This window comes from Peromyscus leucopus, chromosome 2 (assembly GCF_004664715.2).
Source record: "Peromyscus leucopus breed LL Stock chromosome 2, UCI_PerLeu_2.1, whole genome shotgun sequence".
Classification (NCBI taxonomy): domain Eukaryota; kingdom Metazoa; phylum Chordata; class Mammalia; order Rodentia; family Cricetidae; genus Peromyscus; species Peromyscus leucopus.
Genome location: NC_051064.1, coordinates 112449746 through 112474049, shown reverse-complemented (window position 1 = coordinate 112474049; position 24304 = coordinate 112449746). Strand labels below are relative to the sequence as shown.

The window sequence follows — 24304 nt, the reverse complement described above, 5'->3', positions numbered from 1 at the left end:
ATTGCAATTTGTTTACCTAAAACAATTTCATCATGGGAGCAAAAACATAACCCAGTAAAAGACAAATGACAAATTAGAAGAGTATATTTGCAAATGATAATTAACTTGTTAATTTTTTTTTTAATTTTTTTTTTTAAAGATTTATTTATTTATTATGTATACAGTGTTCTGCATGCATGTGTCCTTGCAGGCCAGAAGAGGGCACCAGATCTCATTACAGGTGGTTGTGAGCCACCATGTGGTTGCTGGGAATTGAACTCAGGACCTCCGGAAGAGCAGTCAGTGCTCTTAACCACTGAGCCATCTCTCCAGCCCTAACTTGTTAATTTTTAAAGAACCTCTAGAATTCAGGAAGAAAGAGAATAATTGCTCAAGAAAAATAGTCGCAGTCTAGAATTAGACATTCCCATAGCGGAACAAAAACCATTCAGTGTCTTAAAATTAATCTATCTCACCAGGCAGTGGTGGCACACACCTTCAATCCAAGCACTCAGGAGGCAGAGGCAGATGGATCTCTGTGAGTTCAAGGCCAGCCTGATCTACAAGGTGAGTTCCAGGACAGGTTCCAAAGCTACACAGAGAAACTGTCTCAAAAAAAAGAAAAGAAAAGAAAACAACAACAACAACAAAGCCTAATCAATCTCACCTATAAGTTAAAAAGACAAATCTAGACACTAACATACCATTTGCCACCAAGTTGACACGGATCTATAATCTGACAAGAGCATGTGAGCAAAAGCACAAGGAAATTGACAAGCCAACCAACTGCTGATAAACATGAAATCATACATGCAAAAACTCTTAAAGACAATTTCACTTTTGAGAGTTTACAATTATACTTCTGCATATGGAAGATGACATAAAATTACTATCTGATGCCGCATTTTTCCTTAAAGAATTATCTACATGCCTATATTGAAATTTATATAAATTTTAGTAAACAAAGAAATACCATGCAAACATTAAAACATATTCATTTTAAAGGGTATGGAGTCAAATACATAGAATGCTCCCATTAGAAAATTTTTAAAAATGTATATTTATATTTTTTATATGCACATATGACTTTGAAAAACATATACAAAACTAGTAATAGCAGTAGTTACTAAGGAAGAAAGCCAGGTAGCTAAGTAACAGGGATTAAAACAGAGAAATTGATTTCTTTCGAATCATGTGGTATAATATTTTTTGCTAAGTATGAATATAGTATGTGCTTGTATATGTGTCTGTAGGTAGGATCTCTCACTTGACTCAGAGCTCACTGGTTCCATTAGGTTAGCTAGCCAGCTATGCCCTGGAGAATCCTGTCTCACCTCCTGAATTCTGGGATTACAGGCAGGTCACTATGCCCATTCAGCCTTTTATGTGGGTACTAGTGACTGAACTCCAGTCCTTATGCTTACAGGTAGGGGCAAGCATTCTATCCAATGAACCATCTCCCCAGCCTTAATATTTCTACTTAAATACAATTTACACAGAAAATTATTTCTTACAAATCTTGGTGGAGGAACAGCCAGATTCAAGCTGCTCAGTGAAACTTCCAGTCCATTCTGGGCACATGCCACAAGCCGCAAAGCAACAAAGAATTCCTGACAAAGAAAAGCATAAATGTTAGCTTTTCTCCCAAATCTACCTTCTTTTAAACTTTATGATCTGAAAATATAAAATAATTCACAATTATTCCACAGTATTACGTAGCAACAAATATAACAAGAAATTTGCTTCAAAAGCATTTGCCTTGAAATTGAGAAAAGAAACATGTATAAAGATGTTTCTAACATTATTAGTAAAGTAAAAAAATACTTAAACTATGGTATATCAAAGTAGAAACTGTACAAAACATTCACATTTTAAAGAATATTCAATATCACTAAAAAATGTCTGTTAACTGAAAGGTCTTTGAGTAGGGAGTCTAAAGTGAGTTAATAACTAACTTATCCAAAGCCATCTCTGGAATGGGAGATGTAATTTCGAAACTGGATCAGAAATACAAGAGTCAATCACTGCTATTCCAGAGGAGTCACAGAAAACTACTGGGCAGCATCTAAAACAATTTTAACTGCTTGACTTAAAAATATTTACAAATCAGCCAGGGGTAGTGGCACACGCCTTTAAGGCCAGCACTCAGAGGCAGAGGCAGGCAGATCTCTGTGAGTTCGAGGCCAGCTTGGGCTACAGAGTAAGTTCCACAACAACCAGGGCTACACAGAGAAACCCTGTCTCGAGAAACAAACAAACAATTTATAAACCTTCCACAAAGGTCCTTGTATGTTAAGTCTCAATTCAAGCCTAATTAAATAAGTAAATAAATGTAAAGAAGCTCAATTTATTTGTTTTCAGTTGTTCTCAGTTAGATAGGCTTGACAATAGAACGGGTGTTTTGTTCCAGTAATATTTTTTCCAGTTTTTCAACATCCTAGGACTGTTGCCGATTCACTATTTCACTCTAACCATCCCCATTCTTACCTATTTCTTCTTACCCTTTGTTTACCTTTTCTTACTTTTCAAGCTATGTGCTGCATTCCATACATGTCTCTTGAGAGACTCCCCCTGGGACTGGAAATGTTACTTAATGGTAGAGTATTTTTCTCACATACATGAGACCCTTGTTTTTACCTCTAGCAACACACACAGCTCTCTCACACACACACACTGTCTCCCTCTCTCCCTTTCTCTCTCTGTGTCTCATACTCTCTTATCTCCTTCTGTCTCCCTCTCTCCCTTTCTCATTCATTTTCCCTCACTCCCTCTTTTTTTCTCTCTCTCTCCTTTTTTTCTCATTTACTTAAGAAGTTTCTGTGTCATAAGACTTCAACTCTCCCAGTTAGCCTACATCACAATAACCTCCTAGCTTCTTCATCCTGCTCACTGTCTTAGCTCAGGAAAAAATGATGCTTCAAAGCTCTTCCCCATCTCCACAGCATCACAAAGCATTTCTACTTCTCCTTTGACCTTCCACGTCTCTCCTGCTAAAGTTTTGTCTGCTCCACTAAGCTTTCAATTGCTTGTATTCTTCAACTACTCTTAAAGAATGAGATCCCATTTCCACACTATAGGTGAGCTCTGAATGAAGTAATTCTTCATTAAATTCTAGCTCTGCTACTTAAAACTGCAATGCCACGGGCAATTTAAATAAAATTCTTCCCTAAAAGGAGGACAGTCTAATACTATCCACCTTGCAATGTATTAAGAGCAATGAAATAAAACTATTCTGGAGGTAGAAAGTACTATCATTTTTGTCATACAGATTCTCGGATGTCTTTTCTTTCTTTCAAAAGATAATCCAAACAGTATTATCTTTGGGCTGGAGAGAGTTCAGTGGATAAATGCTTGCCATGTAAGAGTGAGGACTGAAGTTCAGATCCCCAGGACACACATAAAGCTGGATGTAGCAGTACACATTTGTAATCCTGGCATGCTATGGCTAGATGAGAGAGGGGGAAGGGGATCCACAGAAGCTCATGGGCCAGCTAGTCTATCATATGCAGCTGAAGAACTACAAAGAAATCCCACCTCAATCAAGGTGGAAAGTGAAGGCTGACACCTGACGCTGTCCTCTGATCTCCACATGTGCACATGGGCACATAAAAAGTATGCCTTTGCTATAGTTTAGATCTTAAATTTCCCTATACATACACCAAGCTCATATGATAAAAGCGTAGTACCTGATGGTGCTACTAGAAGGTGAAGAAACTTTAGGAGGTAGGGCCTATGTAGGTCACTGAGGGTGAGCCCCTGAAGGAGATACTGGGACCCCAGGCCCTTCTCCTCTTTTTCCTTCTCAGCAGCAGGGAAGTGAGCAAGCTTTCATTCACTGTACCTTATTGCTTTGATGTTCTGCTTCATCACAGACCCAGAAACAATGCAACCAAATGACTGTAGCTGAAATTTCTGTAACTGTTGAGTCAACACAAATCTTTCTTCAAATAGCCAGAACAAAACACTGTGCCTTGAATGTAAACCCAAACTTCAATGGCAGACCCATATATCTAGCAACCTGGATGTAACAAAGACAACTCAAATTCATTCAATGTCCAGGACTACCAGTGAAGAAGTTATACTACAAATTCCTAAGAGGAACTACACCTGTCACATTCACCTCTGCACTCCAAAGCCTGGCTCTTAACAACACTTACTGACTGAGTAGACCATACCTGAGTACCCATACGTCTTCAGTGTCTTCAACTGGCCCTTCTACCTAGAACCTCCAATGAGGACTACTACAATCGAGTCCTGAAATCCTAATAAGAGACTGGGTATTCTTGAGACTACAGAGGATGACTCAATCATTAAAATCATTGGATGCTCTTCAGAGTACATGGGTTTGATTCCTAGTACCCACTTGGCAGTTCACAACTGTCTATAATTCCCTTCCAGGGGATCCAAAGCCCTCTTCTGACCCCCCCCCCCCCCGCAGGCACCAGGCACACATGTGGTACACAAACATGCACATACATGCAGGAAAAACACCCATATACATAATTTTCCTATAAAAGAGGCTGGGTATTTTGACTCTATCATTAATTATTATTCTCATCCCTTTTCTGTTTTTGATCTTGTTTTAGCTATGCTCATAGGGAAAATGAGTTTTACACAGTGGTGCTAAGCAAGAGTATCAGGATATAGCAAACTTCCAAAAAGCCAAACATTAAAGTATACACATGGTATTCAATACCTGCGGCTATAACCAGCTTCACATATTTATAGACTGGAGTGTACTTCCATCCTGTGCACCACTTTTTGGTTAACAGGTAAGAAACAAAACCAACACAAGAGTTCAGGTTTGATTAGCCCAAAGACTCCCTTCAAAGGTCTGGGCTTATCTATAGTAACACTTACTAATAAAACCAATGTTAACTTATGATCTAGCATATTCAAAAAATTTAATTAACACGAACAAAGAACAAAGTCTGTCTGTAAGAGATATATATTAGCCAGGCGGTGGTGGCGCACGCCTTTAATCCCAGGACTTGGGAGGCAGAGGCAGGCAGATCTTTGTGAATTTGAGGCCAGCCTGATCTACAGAGTGAGATCCAGGAAAGGTGCAAAGCTACACAGAGAAACCCTGTCTTAAAAAAGAGAGAGAGAGAGAGAGAGAGAGAGAGAGAGAGAGAGAGAGAGAGAGAGATATTATATAAAAGCTTCAGCAAAACAGTATCATCAAACCTTAGCATTCAGATAGCTAAATATTCAGTAGTTAAAATACTTTCAATGTTAGGACACATGGTCTTAAAACTAACTTTGAGCTTAAAAATAAAAATCTGCTACTTTTTATTTCAAATTAGAAAGAAAAAAGCCTCATCTGAATCTCTTCATCTTACTTGTTTGTTCAGGACACCTTTGCCATCTGTGTCAGCTAAGTCCCAAATCTGCAATGTAAGAGGAAAAAGAATCAATCTCTCTATATACTTTAAAAAAAATCATTTAAAAGATAAATTAAATCCCTGTAATTTATAACTTCATGATCTGTGTAAACAAATCTAAGAATCATTAGAAATTATTCAATGCAACTACTTCACAAAGACATGAAGACCTAGGATAGGAGATCTGGCCTAAGAACATTAAAGGAATGAGGGAAAAATTAAACCCAAGTTCCAACTTCTAGTCAAATGCCCTTTTCACTAGCCCAGAGTTTAACTGTGAGTCAAATGCTGTCTACTGAAATGTACTACCCTGATTTTGATTCTTATTAAGATGAATTTTTTCCTATGGAGGGTTAATGTTTATCTATGAATTTGAAACTATTAGTATTGATTATTTTTTAAGATTTTTATTATATATCAATATCACGTATAACAATCTGGCAAGAGAGGGGCTTTTCCACCTCTGTTCTTTCTAACCCCTCACTCTGCTTTGCACATTAAACAGAGGCAGCTTTACTGAGGAAAAAAGGACAGGTCCAATTGTTTGAGTGGGTAGCAATGTTCCTACTCTGCACTGTACCTCCCCACAATACTCAAGTGTACAATTACTTTCTCACTTCACCCTAGTCAAAAGTGATTTTCTAAAATGCTCAACAACACTTTAATTTCTTTTAACTTTCTTATTCTTTGTGTCTTTCACATCATGCATCTCTATCCCATTCATTTCCCTGTCCCTTCATATCTGCCCTATATCCTTGCAACTTCACCCCCAAAATAAAATAAAATAAAATTTAAGAGGGAAAAAAAAGATCAATCTTGTCATGGAAGCTGCAGTGTGACACAGTAAGTCACACAGTAAACCCCTTTTGTCCATATATCTTTACTTGCAAGTGTTCATTGCCAAGAATCATTGGTCTGGTTCAAGGCCTATGGTTTCTGCTGCACTGTCGATGCTAGGCCCTCACTGGGACTCCTCTTGGTTATCCTGTTGTTACTCTGTGTCATGGAAATGCTGCAGTTGGATCTGCAGGACTGGTCCCTTCACGTACTCCAGCAGATCACAGATGGGGTGGTTTTAGGCCTGGGTAGTTGCAGGGTTGGTCAGTCTTCCAGCCCTCCCTTGTCCTCACCACTTCTCCCACCTTCACATCCTCAGAGTCTGTTCTCCCACAGCTACACCACCAGGGCCAGCTCTACTGTGCTGCCCAGGTGTGGTGTTAAGGGCCACTCTCCCTAGTGCTCTGCTGCTCTTATGACCTCAAGGCCAGCTCTCCCACCTGCCTCAGGCGTTGATGAGTGGGGGTGGGGCTGGGGGAGGGCATCTCTCCCCCACCCATGCTGCCACATGACACTTGAGTAATGGGGACAGCTCTCCCATGCTCACAACTTCCGGGCTGGCTCACCCACACCTCCAACAGTGCATTTGGCTCTATTGTGCTGCCCAGGCAAGGTACAGGACCTGCTCTCCTAAGTGTTGCAGCTGGCAACACCTTAATTTTCAAAAGGATAATTCACTACACCACAACCCCCATCCCATTACTAAAACTGCTCCTATGACTCAGTTCTAACTTGTTTCTTGATTGTATCCTTCTGAATTTATTTGCAGTTCTACTATGCTTCTTCATATTCGTTATAATAAGCACATCCTACCTTTCCAAGAATCAAGTCTGGAAGCCCTGATTTTTTCAGGAATGCAGCAGCATCTGAAGCCAACACCCTTCCAGTATGGCCTGTGTCAACCTGAAAAGACAAGAAACAGGAAACTGACAATAAAACACAAAATCAAAATTATACCACTTCTCCATCTCTCCTCCTAATTTATGAATTGGAACCAGAATCCTTCTGTTAACAAGAGAGACCTCTGCAGAGCCTCCTAAGTATGGTACCATCTACACAGTAGTCAATTTGCAAAATATGTTTATCATGTCTATTATACAAGTAAAAAACCAAGCTCAGGAAAAGCAAGTGAGTAGAGTCAGAACATGAACACAGATCTTCTAACTCCACATTTTTTATGGTTGTCATTTAAATGCCAATATAAGAAAAAAATATTTCCTAGAAGTCTTCTGACAACTGGAATAGCTGAATATGATCTGACTCTTCAAATAATTTTAGGTTAATTTCTGCTTTTATATCTACTCTTAGAAATTATAATGCTTAAAAAAAAGTCAAAGAAATATCAGCTTTGATAAGTCATAACAAACTTTCTATAGTACATTAAGGGGAATACATCATTTTGACTAATGGGGACTTATCCTTTAAGACAGAATGAGGTCACAACAAACAAGAGGAGGGGGAAAACTTGTTTTTGTAAAGATTTCCTAGATTTCTATTTGTAAATATGAAAAGTAAATCTTAAAAGTCATGGGAAAGGAAATATTATACTAGGATATTCATGAACTAGCTGTGTTTCTAGTTTAGTTAAGAAACTAAGTTTACTGTAAACACATGAAGTATTCACACAGACCAGTCCCAGAAAGAAGAAAAGAAAAAAGCTCTCAAGGGCAAGAACAGGCCAAATCAGGCACTCAGCAAGAAACAAAGAACTGCCTAATCCTTCAGTTTTGGGGGAAGAAGGAAGTACATAAGTATCAAGAAATATGCCTCTAGAATTCTCCAGAACTACTTTTCTTTATCCACTTCCTGACTGAAAGGATTAGGCAGTTCTTTGTTTCTTGCTGAGTGCCTGATTTGGCCTGTTCTTGCCCATTGTAGGAAAGGAACATTCACACCCAGCATAACCTAAATATCAATGCACTCAAAGTAAACAGAGACTGAATTAATTATTTACATACTGAATCCTAATATGGAATCTTATCTTCCATTCTTGCAGTCATAGTAACAAATTAAAAACATCCATTTACATTCATCTACAGGCAGTTTCTACAGTTCTCTGATTTCTGCAAAAGGCTCTGCTATAAACTACAAACTAGAATTGATGTCTTCAACAGAGGTCCATAGCCTCACAAGGGACTTTAAATTTCAACACTTGAAAAACAGAACAGGGGCATGGCATGTGTACAGAGGTCAGAGGACAGTTTTTGAGAGTATGTTTTTCAGTACCTTTACCTATACAGTCATCTCACAAGTCCTCTCTCCTATTATTTGTTTGTTTGTTTGTGTTTGTTTGCTTGCTTCAAGAGTCAAGGCCTCATGTAGCCCAGGCTGGCCTTAAAATTCCTGACACCCTCCTACCCCCATTTCTACTTCCCAAGTGCTAGGATCAGTTTCTCCACCATGCCCAACTCTTTTTTACAGAAAGAGTCTCACTGTGTAACCCAGGCTAGCCTCAAATTCATGACTTTCCTGCCTCAGCCTCCTGAGTGGTAAGATTACAGACATCATGCCCTATGGTTCAAGTTCTACTTGTTTTGAGATAGTGTGTAGTGGATACCTGTTCTATCTATGGCCTTGAAGTGCCTGCCCCTGGGGCATGGCTCAGGGCTACCCTTAAGACCTGAGACACATACACCCTCTGCTCTCTCTTTTCTCCCTGTGGGCTTGGATGCTGAGATGGACCCAGGCAGAAAAACAGCATTGGACTGTACCTTAGACTTCCAGGGCCCTGTGATAAATCTCCTGTGCTGTAGTGAGTCTTCCTCCCTAATAAATTCCTTTGCCCTTTAAGCAGACTCCATGGATTTCTCACAATGATAGTGTTTTATGTATGTAGACCAGGCATGCATCAAACTCCAATGTAACCGAAGATGACCTGAATGACCCTCCTGCCTCAACATCCCAAGTTCTAGGATCACAGGTGTGTACTACTACAACTGCCTAGGGAATCCTTAAGGATATCATTCATCACCCTCACCTCCACTTCCCAGTGTTTGGAACAGAACACGGGGCATTGTGCATGTTAAACAAACAGTCTACCAGTAAGGTATTCCCCAAGTTCAAAATGTAAAAAAAAAAAAAAAAAAGTACTTTCTTTTTCTTCTTAGGCTATCTCAATACTTAATTAGTAGGCTCCACTATTGCAAACTGAATAAAAAACTTTCCAATATGACCTGACTTCTTTGACCCATCAGAATACCAAAACAGTAATTTTTACTGAAAGACTACTTTTTATGACAATATAATCATAAAGATTCAAGAATTTCTTTGGCTTTTTTAAAAGATATAATTAGGGGCTGGAGAGATGGCTCAGAGGTTAAGAGTACCGACTGCTCTTCCAGAGGTCCTGAGTTCAATTCCCAGCAACCACATGGTGGCTCACAACCATCTGTAATGAGATCTGTTGCCCTCTTCGGTATTACATAATAAATAAATAAATCTTAAAAATAATCAAGTGTACAACACAAGACCATATTTAAAAACAATTCTCTTTTTTTCTAGAACAAGTTATCTGTAAAGAATAGTGACATGATTGATATGGAGTTGACATCTATATAAATCTCCCCTAGAATGACTGGGTAGAGGTGGGAAAAGAGATGGTGTAGCTGGAGGGCTTCTCTCCAGGTTCCCCAAGCCCCGCAGTCCCACAATCCACTTATAAAATAATCACTCAGACGCTTATATCACTTATAAACTGTATGGCCATGGCAGGCTTCTTGCTAACTGTTCTTTTATCTTAAATTAACCCATTTTTATAAATCTATACCTTGCCACGTGGCTGGTGGCTTCCCGGCGTCTTCACATGCTGTTTCTCCTGGCGGTGGCTGCAGTGTCTCCCCTCCTTCTTCCTGTTTCCCCAATTCTCCTCTCTCTTTGTCCCGCCTATACTTCCTGCCTGGTCATTAGCCATCAGTGTTTTATTTATATAGAGTGATATCCACAGCACTTCCCCTTTCTTCTTTTTTTAAAAAGGAAGGTTTTAACTTTAACATGGTAAAATTACATATAACAAAACAATTACCGAGCAAGAATTATAGTTACAATATTAAAGAAGATGTCTTATCTATCTTATATTTGTGAGTTTAAGGTTTTATAGCTAACTTATCTTTTATCATAACTGAGGAAATTACGACTATCTAGCCTTCAACCACATCAAAGACCTGAGAAGGAACATAATGGTACCTGAGAAATGGTAGACGGATGCAAGCAACTTCGGGAATCTTGCAAGAGTAGACCAAGACAGCTGGCAGCCTGGACAGTCACCTGATGTTTCTCAGCATTGTTGGTGCATTCAAATTGGCTACAGGCCTAGAGTATCTGACAGACCATTTTTAGAAGCAGGAATTTTAAGAGACCATCTTACCCTGTCTTGGCAGAGTACAGTGGTCGCTTTCCTTGTGTCCTGCTTGTCCAGAAAGGACAGCATTGCATTTGTACTGTCAGCCATCAAGGCAAGGGCAGTTCTTTGCCCAGTAGGCCATTTTGTGCCAAAAAGACAAACTTCCCAATGGAAATGTCTTAGAAGCCCAACATTCTCTCGGGATCAAATTGGTGCAGCCAGGAGCAATTGTGTCTCACGTCAACAGAATTCTAAGTTATTTAAATGCCATATTCTCCAGGTCTATGAAGTGTTTGAAGATTACCTATCTATCTGAAATATATCTATGTATACCTAGAAGACTTAACTAACATGGCTACAAATATGATTATCATAGATGACTGATTATTAATCTATTTTTAATCATCCATTACAATTTTAAATGAGTTAAACATAATACCTCAAACAAGAATAGAAATATATATATACAGTATAACAAAATTAACTTCAAGTTTGTATTAATAAACTAAAATTTTTACCAATGTAAAACATTTTAAACATAAACTAAAATCTATACCAATGTAAAACATTTTAAACAAGTTGTTCTTTAAAAGTAGGTTCATTAATCTACCCTTTTATCTTATCATCTCCATATCCTCCTATATATCTATATTAAGATGGCGTTGTCAGGAAAGCATTTATCTTAGAAGCATTAGGACCTGAATTCCAACACCCCATTTCAGATGTCCAAAATGCTTTAAAACTTGAGTGTGGGTCCCCAGAATTCAAGTAAATGACTGGGTAAGGTGGTAACCTACAACTCCAGCCATGGTGAGATACAAGTCAGAAACAGGTAGATCCCAGGAGCTCAAAAGCCAGCCAGCTTAGGCTATTTGGCCAAAGACACAGGCCAGCAAGAGAGACCTTGTTTCAAAAGGTGGAGGGCACCTGTGTAAAGACACTTTAACTTCCATATGCACACACACACACACACACACACACACACACACACACACACACACACAGAAAGAAAACTGGCCTACAACCCAGTTTTATAAAGTCCTACCATCACAGGTAGTAAAATAAGTGTTTTAGCTAAGAACTTTAGCATATCTGGGGAAAACAATTCTAATTCATATATACAGCTGGAAAATATAGTGGAAAGAATTTCCAAGGTTTAGACACTAGCCTAAAGTCCAAAGAACAAATAAGAAAAGTTTCAAAGTTCAAAAAGCAGGCATGAAGCCAGGAATAGTGGTAAGCGCCTGTCATCCTAGCACTTGAGACGAACAGGTAGGACGATCTGCAGTTCAAGGCCAGCTTCTGCTACACAGCAAGCCTGGGGCCAGCTTAGGCTACAATGACACCTTGTCCCTACCCCATCCAAAAAAGATTGCAGGCATGGTGGTACATGCCTACAATCCCACACAGGGGAGGCTGAGGAAGGGGAATTTAAAGTTTAAGGCTACATAGCAAGACCCTGTCTCTAAGACAAAACAAAAAATATAATCAACCTTGGCATGGTTGCCCACTATAACCTTAGCACTTGAGAGCAAAGGCAGGAGGATCAGAAGTACAAAACTATTCTCAATTACATCATGAGTTTGAGTCCAGCCTGAAAGCTCATCTCAAAAAAACAAATTAAAAAAAAAAAAAGCATAAAATCAAATTGAGCATGGTGGCATACACCTGTAAACCCAGCTATTGATGAGTATGAGACAGAAGGATGACTTGAGTCCTGAAGTCCAAGACCAGCTTGAGCAACATAAGTTCTTAAGAACCATACTCTTGGGCTGAAGAGATGGTTCAGAGTTAAGAGCACTGGCTGCTTTTCCAGAGGACCCAGGTTCAATTCCCAGTACCCACATGGCAGCTCTCAATTGTCTATAACTCCAGTTCCAGGAGACCTGACACACTCATACCAATACACATAAAATAAAATTAAATAAATTATTTAAGAAAAAAAGAGCCACACTCTTAAAAAGTATATATATGTAATTTAAAATAAAAAATGCAATCAGAATCTACAAATTTTTAAGAATTAGACTTAGAAGCTGCTAAGTAGTATACACTCCTAGACTTGCAAGTCAAAACTAAAGGAATCTCTATATTGGCTAATTGGTATTTGCCAATGACATAGCCAGCCAAGCCAAATAAGACCAGTCTTTTCTATAATTTACAAATTTTCTGTGAAAGCAATCAAATACACAGAAATGAAGCTGGACATGGTAGCAAACACCTGTAATCCCAGCACTTGGAAGGTAGAGGCAGAAATGACTGGGAGTTCAAGATCATCCTCTGCTACTTAATGAGTTCAAGGTCAGCCTAGGGGTACATGAATTTTTCTCAAGAAAAAAAAAAAAAAAAAAAAAAAAAACAAGGACAAAAAAAGAAATGAGCAATTGAAACCATCTAGAACACCAGGACATTATCTGATCTAAAATATGTATTCCTGATTAGCTTTTTAATGGAGCTTTTAAACTCTGTTGAATGAGAAATTAAATTACAGAACACTGTTAGCAATGCAATGATTCCTATCTACACAAATGCAAATGAATTTTTTTCTGGCTGAATATGAATCACTACAATTCATATTCTCATTTTCATTTTCAATGTTTTTTGAGGTTGGGTATTACATAGCTCACACTATCTCAAACTCATGTAATCCAGAATGATCTTGAACTCTTCATCCTCTTGCTTCTTCCACTAAGTGCTAGGATTCACAAATATTATCACAACTGGTTTTTGTATTCTTAATTTTATATCTGAATGTTTCCCTGGCCAATTAACAAAATCCTTGATACATGTTTTGTTTGGTTGGTTTGTTCTTTGGTGCTGGGAATTAACCCTAGGGCCTTGCATGTGATGAACACGTAAGGGCTACACCCTTAGCCCCATGCTCACTTAATGTGTGTATGAGCCAGGTTTTCATCTGTAAAACTTATACTTTAGTATGTCTTTAAAACAACCTGAGGCAGGTGTAATGGTACACACCAAAATCTCAGCACTAGAGGCTGAGACTGGAGGACTCTGACAAGTCCAACACAAAACTGGACTACACAGTGAATGCCAGGCCAGCCAGACATGGAGCAAGAACCAAACCACCAACTAAATAAATAAATAAACAAATGACACATAAAAATCATTTCTAAATAAACAAACGACACATAAAAGTTATTTCTATTTGGCTTAAATATTAATTAGGATATTTATATCTGAATGAATATATCTAATGTTCTACAGATTTTTTTTAAAACACAGATATTAGGATAATTAAGTTCCCTTTCATTTTTCTGAGAGCTAATATCTAGTGTTTGGTGTGTACCTGTAATCTCAGCACTCAGAAGACTAAGGTAGAATTATGTATAAAAGGCCAGCAGAGACCATCTAGCAGGACCTCTCAAGACAAAAACAGTATCAAGTCCTCAATGTTAGAGGCTAAAGCCCACGAAGTTGAATCGTGACTCACCAAATTTACCTAGTGACTGCTCATCTACATGCATATAATCAGCAATTGAGAGCATAATTTATGCTTAATTCAGAATACAAATATAACAAAATCTTACCTGTCTATAGTATTTTTCATATACAGGATTCCCACTTGACAACTAAAATAAATAATAAATAGCAATTATATTTTATTCAATAATTCTTTATGATACATTTGGGACTCATTCAAAAGATATTTGAGAAACAAAGACAAAAAGATAGAAACTTCATTTCAGGAAGTTGTTTTTTTTTCTTTTCTTTGAGGACAAGGAGGAGAGAATAAAGAAACACAGTCACAAGAATTACAAAAATTCAGGAAAACAAGAATCTAAGGTTTTTGCTCATGCATAATTCTACCCAGAAACCCAATACATAACAAAAGTCAATTTAAAGCTCTCTTCAAAATGCGCATCCTCTACCCAAGTATCCACAGTACTTAAAAATCAATTCAAAATCTACTTCAATAAAGTAATCAAAAAGGGGGTAGGGAGGCAATACAGTAAGAAAGCACATGCTAGTATGTAAAAAGGCATAATTGTGACCACGGCACCACACAAACAACCTGGGGCACACAAACTGGTGTACTGATGATGATCTGATGTCATCAGATCTGAAGTGCTTATATGCAGGCAGTGCCACTCATTTCACACCCCAGTTCAAAGGGTTCCTTGTTCAACTGATGAACATAATAGCTCATCTGAAAGGCAGCTCAAGAATATCAATGCTCAAAAGCTCAGGTTTGCCTGTACAGGAATATGGAAGAATGTTCAGGACAAAGAAGGGCATCTAAGAGGCTTAAGGGATGACAGGACAGCAGGAACTTAAAATTATGGAAAGAAGAAAAGAGGGTGAATCTACTTAGAGATAACATGTATGCATGCAAGTAACAAAGCTCAGCTACATCTGCACAAACTAGGAAGAAGTATAGACGTGGTGGCACATCTCTGTGTATCTAGTTGTGGCCAGTCCAACTGATATAGCAAGACCCTGTCTCAAATACATATGCACACACACACACACATACACAGGGGAAAAAGTAACGAACAAGAAATAACAGTGTAGCATTTTGTAGAGGACAATTTATAAAGGGCATTATCTATCTGACATAGCAGACACTGTATAAGTTAAAGAAATAAGGATACAAAGGAAGACAAATTCAAGAGTGATTATTTGGCCGGGCGGTGGTGGTGCACGCCTTCAATCCCAGCACTTGGGAGGCAGAGGCAGGTGGATCTCTGAGTTCGAGGCCAGGCTGGACTACAGAGTGAGTTCCAGGAAAGGCGCAAAGCTACACAGAGAAACCCTGTCTCAAAAAAACCAAAAAAAATAAAAAAGTGATTATTTGTGCATGTACATGTGTTTATGTAAAGATAGGAAAAACATAGGAAGTAACTTAGGGCATAATTTTAAACGATCTGGTTGAGGATCTAAATATCGGTGAAGACAGAAAAGGAGGATATGATTTAAGAAAGATTTGACAGTACTTACTAAGGGGTGAGGGAAAGGAAGAGCATGGGTAGAAATACATGAGCACAGTGTAGAGTATATACTGTGTAAAAATTAATATATAGTTAAGATATTATGTATACACCAACTACATATCCTGTAGTTTCTGCTTCCCCAAAAAAGTTTTGGTTTTTTTGTTTGGTTTGGTTTGATTTTTTTGAGACAGTTTCTCTATGTAACAGCCCTGGCTGTCCTGAAATTCTCTCTGTAGACCAGGCTAGCCTCCGATTCAGAGATCCACCTGCCTTTGCCTCCAGAGTGCTGGGATTAAAGGTGTGTGCCACTAATTTCAGAGGTCACTTGTCAGAGAATCAGGATACACACTCTGGTTTTCCCCACTCCAAGCATCATGGTGCTTCCCAATATGGCCATGGATATGTCCGATTGTCCAGTAGAGAGTCTTGATTCATTTTGTTTTCCTAGCAGTTCATTCAGCTCACTACCATTTGTCTCAGATTTCTCATTTTAAAAATGAACTATTATTTATCATTACACTGAAATACATTAATGTAAACCAGGATGGACTTAGTATACTTTCACTGTATACTAACTCCTAGCCAAGGTATCTGCTAGTAGAGCTTAAGTATTTTAACAACTTAAACAATTGACAACATTTCAAAGACAAGTGATAATTCTATTTTACTGTCCTGATTCTTTACAGAATCAGAAGAATACCTTCTTTTCAAAAAAAAAAAAAATTAAAAAAAATTTTTTTTTTTTTTTTTTACTCTTTGCTTTTTGGGGGCCCACCACCCAGCTCCCAAATAAATATACACACAGACATTTCTTTCTTATAAATGCCCAGCCGAAGCTTGGCTTATTTTTAGCCAGCTTCTCTTAACTTATCCTGTCTATCTTTTGCATGTGGGCTTTTATCTTTTTCTATTTCTATATTTCTTTCTCTACTTCTTTCTCCATGGCTTGCTGTGTAGCTGGGTGGATGGCCCCTTCCTCTCTTGCTCCTCGATCTTTTTCTCCCAGATTTCTCCTCTTATTTATTCTCTCTGCCTGCCAGCTCTGCCTATCCTTTCCCCTGCCTCACTCATGGCCATTCAGGTCTTTATTAGTGTTTTAGACAGGCAAAGTAACACAGCTTCACAAAGTTAAACAAACGCAACATAAAAGAATTCAACACATCTTTGCATCATTATACAAATGTTCCAGCATAAACAAACGTAACACATCTTAAATTAATATTCCACAAGTAAATTACTATACAGTCTGAAAATACATGTATAGTTTTCAGTTTCTCTCTGTAGGTCTGCCAGTGTGAGGCTGTATTATATGCATACATAGTTTTCCCCCAAAGACTGGCACATCATGTCTGTTCTTGCCATGTCTTTTCATTATTATAATGGAGGGGCTAGCCAGGGAATATAGACAAAAACAAGAAATAAATGTCATCCAGACTAGATGATGTAAAATTATCCCTATTCACAGAGAACAAGATCTTCATAAGCAAAGAACTAAAGAATCCATTAAAACAAAGTTATCAAGGTTGTAAGATATAAAAAAATCAATAAGTAAAAGTGATCATATTTTATGCACTTGCAGTAAATTTGAAAATAAAATAAGGAATCAATTCCATTCACACTAGCATCAAAAAGAATAGCATATTTAGGAGTAAATCTAATAACTATAAAACACAGTCTGAAAAACTATAAGATATTGTTGTGCAAAACATTAAAAATACATAAATTTCTAAAGGTAAACTTTAAAAATTCTTTTTAATGTGGTGGCTCATGCCTTTTATCCCAATACTCAGAAGGCAGAGACAGGCAGATCTCTGAGTTCAAGGCCAGCCTATTCTACAGAGTTACAGGACAGCCAATACAGAAAACCCCTCTGTGGTGTGTGTGTGTGTGTGTGTGTGTGTGTGTGTGTGTGTGTGTGCACGCGCTATGTGAAAACATCCTGTGTTAATGGATTAGGTGTTAACATTGTTAAGATGGCAAAACTTTTCAAACTCATCTACTGATTCAATGCAATTCCTAGGAGAAGCCCAGTCAACATTTTGTAGAGCTGATTCTATCTAAAGTTCATGCAGAGTTTCAATGAATTCAGAATAGCCAAAATATTCCCGAATAAGAAAAAGAAGTTAAATGTCTAACACATCTCAATTTCAAAATTCACTATAAAACAATTATTTCAAGACATTACACTGTACATGAATAGACAAAAAGAACAAAACTATGAATTCAGAATAAACCCATTCATCTATGATTAACTGACTTTTGACAATGACATCAAGATTATTTGACAATAATAGTGCTGGGATACTGCACCACAAGCAAAAGATACTGACAAGCAAAAGAATGAAATTGGATCTTTCACATCCTATATTAAAAGTAACTCAAAGGACCAGAGAGCCGGCTCAGTGGGTCAGGGTGCTTATCCCTAAACCCAACAACTTGAGTTCAATCCCTACAGTCTATATGATAGAAAGAGAAAACCTACTCCCACAAATTGTCCTTTGACCAACATCTGTACACACACACACACACACACACACACACACACACAAATGTAAAAAAAAAAAAAAAAAACAAAAAAAACCCACTTTTTTTTAATTAGATAAAGAACGCATCAATCAAGGAACCATATAAGACCTGAAACTCTTGAAAAAAAAAAAATCACCCTCTTGGCTAGGTGTGGTGGCTCGTGCCTTTAATACCAACACTCAGGAGTCAGAACCAGAGGGATCTCTGTGAGTTTGAGACCAGCCTGGTCTACATAGTTACTGAGTTCCAGGACAGCCTGAGGTAAAAACCTGCCTTTTAAAAAAAACAACAAAACAAAAACACTACAAAAGGTGTGTTGGGGACAAATCTTTATAATCTTGGCTCTGGCAGAGGATTCCTAGACTTCAAAAGCACAAGCAGAAAAGGAGTGGCTCACACCCCTGTAACGCTAGCTAGCCCTTAGGAGCTAAGGAGGATCAGAGGGCCAGGAGGAGAAGGTCATCCTCAGCTACAAAGCAAGTTCAAGATGAGCCTGGGCTACAAGAGGCCTTGTTTCTAAAAAAGAAAAGTAGTGTGACTGTCTTACAGTATTTTATTGCCGTAAAGAGACACCATGACCATGGCAACCCTTTGGGGGCCATTTTTTTCAAACCACCACAGTGACTGATTCAGCATTTGGGATACTGAGGCAGGAGGATCATGATTTTGATGTTTTTATTCACAATTTCAAACAACAACACTTCCACACACACACAGGGTTTCTCTGTGTAGCTTTGGAGACTATCCTGGAACTCACTTTCTAGACCAAGCTGGCCTTGAACTCACAGATCCTCTGCCTCCCAAGTGCTGGGATTAAAGGCGTGGGCCACACCACCCAGCTCAGCGCAGGTGCCCCCCCCACACACACACACACCTTTGTTTAAAAGACCATCTCAAAACAACGAAGTTTGTCAAGTTTTTGTTTTTTGGTTTTTGAAGACAGGGTTTCTCTGTGTTGCCCTGGCTGTCCTGGAACTCACTCCATAGACCACACTGGTCTTGAAGGTTTTATTATAGGGATTTGGAGGAAAGGCCTACAAGACCACCTTAATCCATGAATACTTGATACTGCCAAAATTCATGTGTTAGGGAAAAATTAGTCATGAAAGCAGTGAGGATATAAAAGAAAAAAATGTGCCAAGCACAAAGACATACCAGGACATTTCAAGAAGTATGGCTCAAAGCAGAGTCAACAGAATCAGTTTTAAGCTGTTCTAGTACCAGATGGTCCAGAATCCACCCACAAGGCCATGCTTGAAAGAATGCCAAGGGGAAAAACAAAAGAACAGAATGTAGAGAACAAATAAGAATGAGAGCAACATGAACTATATAGAAGATGCAAACTGAAATATTTCAATCTTCCTCACACTAACATTTAATGCCAATTTCCAATGATAACTAAAATTTAATAAACTATAAATGGCCTTTGTAACAAAAATAAATACACTCAACTTATATCCTTCTAAACAGACTCTGTATGGTGGTGCATGCCTATGCACCAGGCCTCAGGAGGCTGAGGTAAGAGGACCAAGATTTCAAGTCAAGCCTGGGATAAAAACTAATAGCAGAAAAACTGTGGACACATCAATCTTTTTGCTATTTTTCTGTATGTTTCAATGTTCTGTAATGAGTGACGTAACTGTTTCTTCCCCCCACCCCCCAGTCTAAATTCCTCTTTATATTTACTCTTCTTGCCCGAAGTCCCACCTATACCTCTTCCCTCGCTATTGGCCATTCAGCTTTTTATCAGACTAATCACGTGCCTTAGGTAGGCAAGGTAAAACAGCAACACATCTTTATATAAATATTCCGCAACATGAACAAATGCAACACATCTTTACAGTTAAACAAATGTAACACATCTTTGCATAGTTAAATATTCTACAATAAATAACAATCACCATCAATTAAACAAACAAAACACCCTAGATTATCCTTAACCTCAGAATGAATTTCAAAAACAGCCCCAACCTTTCATTTGAAAGTATTATTTATATAAAATTTATTCTACCTCGCTCCTAATTTTTGTACACAAGTCTCAAAGTTCACATTTATATCACAGAGCACTACACAAGATAGCTTAAACAGAAAGCTACGAAGTCTAAAGAAAAAAAAATTACTGAGAGCTACATGTATTGTGATGGCTATTCTTCCCCTCCAACCTTCAACCCCCCTGCTCAGACAGGGTTTCTCTATGTGTAGCCCTGGCTGGCCTCAAACTCAGAGATCCATCTGCCTGTGCCTCCTGAGTGTTGAGATTAAAGGTGTGTGCCACCACTGCCCAGCTATGATGGCTATTCTTAGTTGTCAATTTGACTATATCTAGAATTAATTAAAATCCAAATGACTGGGCAGACCTGTGAGGATTTTTTTATTATCATTGTTATTACTAATGAAGTCACTTGAAATGGGAAACCGCACTTCTAATCCAGATCCTTTTCTGGCGGGAAGATACACCTTTACTCTGGACCACACCTTCTGCTAGCAACCAATATAAAGGTTATGAAAGAAGGAAGCAGCTCTCTCCTTGCCCGCCTGCTCTTACTCTCACTAGCAAGTCCGTTCCTTCACCGGCATTAGAGTCTACTTCTTTGGGATTCCAGCACATACTGAAGACCAGCTGAGATGTCCAACTTTGTGGACTGAACAACTACTGGATTCTTGGACCTTCCATTGGCAGACAGCCATTGTTGGATTAGCTGGACCATAGTCTATAAGCCATTCTAATAAGTCCCCCTTTTTCTGTGTGTGTATTTTATATATATATATATATGGTTCTCAACCTTCCTAATACTGTGACCCTTTAACACAGTCCAGTCCTCATGTTGTGGTGACCCCCAACCATAAAATTATTTTGTTCCTAATCCATAACTTTGCTACTGTTATGAATCATAATGTAAATATCTGATATGCAGGGTATGTGATATGGAAACCCACACACACAAAGGGGTTGCAACCCAAAGGTTGAGAATCACTACTCTAGAAAACCCTAATACATTCATATCTTTTTTCCATTCATCAGTTCATTTTGTAGTCACAACATGCCTAAATGATCGACAGTTTATTTCTACTATACAAATAAACAACTGAGCTCGAGATTAAACAGAATGCCCAAGATCACAGAGCTGGTCAGGGAGAATGTAGTGATACTGTTAGAAATATTATATATTATTCTGTCTCTGCTTGAGTGTGATGGTGCACTCCTTTAATCTCAGCACTCGGGAGGCAGGGCAGGCAAATCTCTGTGAGTTCCCAGCTGGCCTGGTCTACATAGTCAGAGGAAGTTTCAAAAGTCTCAAAAAAAAATAAAAAAAAAACCCACACAAACAAAAACAAAAAACAAACAAAAATCAAACACACACACACACACACACACACACACACACACACACACACACAACACCCTACATTTAGGGCTAGGAAGGCTCAGCAGTTAAGAGCACTTGAGCACTTATTGCTCTTACAGAGGATCCAGATTCAGCTCACAACACCCACATGGTGGTTCATAACCATCTGAAACTTCAGTTCTAGGGAAACTGACACCCTTATCTGACCACCACGGCCATAGGGCACACATGCACACACACTCGCAAACACACACACACACACACACACATGTACATGTAGGCAGCAAAAACACTTAGACACATAATTTTTTAAAAAATATATAGATTTTGAATAGAAATAAACTTCAATGGTACAGCACTTGCCTAGCACACATAAGGCCTTGGGTTCAAAATCCAGCAATGAAAGAAAAAAAAAATCTAGATCTGGCAAAAGCTCTGAGAGAAAGGCTATGAATTTTAAACATACAAAACTTAAACAGTTTACCAATAATAATAGTAACAATTTCAACCTTACACATACTTAAAGAAATGACAAACTAAAATGGTGAAATCTAATTTTTATGTCAAACTGACACTGATTTAAAAAGTCTAATATATATACACACACACACACACACACACATACCATATTGGTAAAGCTATGGAAGAAATAGCATTCTTAAACAGTGTTAGCAAGATATAGCATAAATATGCCCTTTGAGGGAGGGAGAGATTATGGCGCAGAGGTTAAGAGCACTGGCTGCTGGCTGCTCTTCTAGAGGTCCTGAGTTCAATTCCCAGTGGCTCACAACCATCTATAATGAGATCTGATGCCCTCTTCTGGCATCCAAGCATACATGCAGACAGAACACGGTATACATAATAAATAAATCTTAAAAAAAAAAAAAAAAAAAAAAAAAGAGCATTTGTTGCATGTCTAATGTAAGTTTGATTTCCCAGCATCCACATGGCAGCTCACAACTATGATGCCCTCTTTTGACGTCCAGAGGCATTAAGCACTATGCACATGGTGCACATTCACACATGCAAGTAAAACACTCATATATGAAAAATAAATCTAAAAAAAAAAAATTTTAAACCAGAGAGGAGGATCTGTGGTTGGTATGTAAAATGAATTAAAAAAAAATTCTTAATGAAAAAAAATGTAAACCATATGACCTAATAATTATATCCACCAAAAACTAACTCATGTAACTAAGGCACAAGAATATGTAAAATATTTGCTGCAATGCTACTAATAAAAGACTAAAACAACAGATATGCCCATCATTAGGTTGACTAAGTTAATTAAACTGAGAATATTCATACACAGGATTACCCTGAAATGCTTTAAATATGCACTAACACAGAACTTCCTACATCAGACAAACTAAAATTGATAGTAAAGTTGTAAAATAGCAGCACATCAAAAACGTTTTTTTAAAAAAACACAATCAGAGAAAGAAAAAGATCATTACAGAATATACACATAGGACTAGCTGCTTCTGGGAAATGGACGAAGGGCCTAGAGCAGGCAGTAAACTAGAATTGTATTTTTTTTTCAGACCTAGACTCCTGTTCCCTTTTATCTCTGAAGATAAAACGTACATCCCACATTATGAGCCTCAGTATCCTCCAATTCGAAATGATGAAAACAGCCTGGTTCACTGGTTATTATAAAGATCAAATGAAAGAGTACTAAATACCTTGTAAATTATAAAGAACACAAAATTATAAATTACTCTTCTAACTGAATTCTCCAAACCAATTATAATTATCATCATTTCTCTGATCAATTTCTCTAAACACAAAGATTAGATTATCTAAAATTAAATCCACCAGATGTGACAGTGTATGCCTATTATGTGCCAGGCTCTGAGTTGGATTCTTAGTAACACACACACACAAACACAACTGAGTAAACTCGATTAATTTAATTTAATTTTTTTTTTTAAAGAACTCTAAAGGGTAGGAGGTGTGTTTCAATGTTAGAGCACTTGTCTAGAACACTCAGGCCCTGGGTTTAATCTCCAGCATTTAAAAAGAAATTTAATTCTTATTCTAAGGACACCAGGATGTGATGCAGTTGGTAGTGTGGCTCTATTATGGCATAAAAACAGGTGTAGTAGCACAAGATCCCACAACTGAGAGGTGGAGACAGGAGGATCAGAAGTTCAAAGTTATCCTACAACACAAGTTCTGGGCCAACGTGAAATAAACAGGGGCCAGCAAGAGGATGGGGAGAGACAGAAAAGAAAAGAAATCTAAATGCAGGTGTAATCTTAGAATATAGTTTTACTTTGTTGTTGATGTCAATTTAAAGGAGTAAATTTTCCAAGTGTCATATAAAAATGCTAAACCAGTTGCTAACAGAAGGAATACATGCTCACTATTAAAGGTGAGGTAACTAAAAGCTATAATTAATGCTATTATAAAATCCTAAGTGTTTTTTCTTCCAGTCTTTCTCCTGTATATGTTTAACTAAAATCATTTTTCTGAATTTAATTTTCCACTTATGTATCCAAATTATAAAGTCCTTCGGACTATTTAAACCTTCTAATAACTAAGATAACTTGGGTTTTTGTAGTGGGTAGCCATTCCAACTTGGTTCTGGAAGTTCCAACCCCCATTGAGACTCTGGCAACTGTCACGCCTACGAGGCGGGGCGAGGGGAGGCGCCTGGGGACCCGAGAGCTGGATGGGCCAGCACTCGCTCTGGGCGCTCTCTCGTGCCAGGACGCTGACCAGTGCAGATTGACTGTGTAGAGCTCCGGAGAACACCGTTGGACTGCATTACACCTTCCCCAGACCCTGCGACCTACCCATTACTTAATTTGTGAGTTTCGCCATTAAATAAATATCCTTTTAACTACGTGGAGTGGCCAAAATAATTTCTCCAATAGGTTTTTTTTAAACCACTGTGTGAGACTGTGTCAGCACACACACCAGTGTGTATTAGTCAGT

At 38.2% G+C, this 24304-nt stretch overlaps 1 protein-coding gene across 4 annotated transcripts in view; it reads right to left on the bottom strand.

Annotated features, from left to right (window-relative positions):
* Eps15 (epidermal growth factor receptor pathway substrate 15) overlaps positions 1 to 24304 on the bottom strand; it is a 108809-nt gene that overhangs the window by 74967 nt on the left and 9538 nt on the right. For 3 of the 4 annotated variants that reach the window (XM_028888878.1, XM_037202793.1, XM_037202795.1), the window contains exons 2-5: positions 14085 to 14126; positions 7014 to 7103; positions 5322 to 5369; positions 1494 to 1589 (exon numbers count right to left, since the gene is read on the bottom strand). In XM_028888878.1, the coding sequence (XP_028744711.1) occupies positions 1494 to 1589; positions 5322 to 5369; positions 7014 to 7103; positions 14085 to 14126 (276 nt within the window). The remainder of the gene's footprint in view (positions 1 to 1493; positions 1590 to 5321; positions 5370 to 7013; positions 7104 to 14084; positions 14127 to 24304) is intronic. The other variant, XM_037202794.1, reaches the window with a different exon arrangement.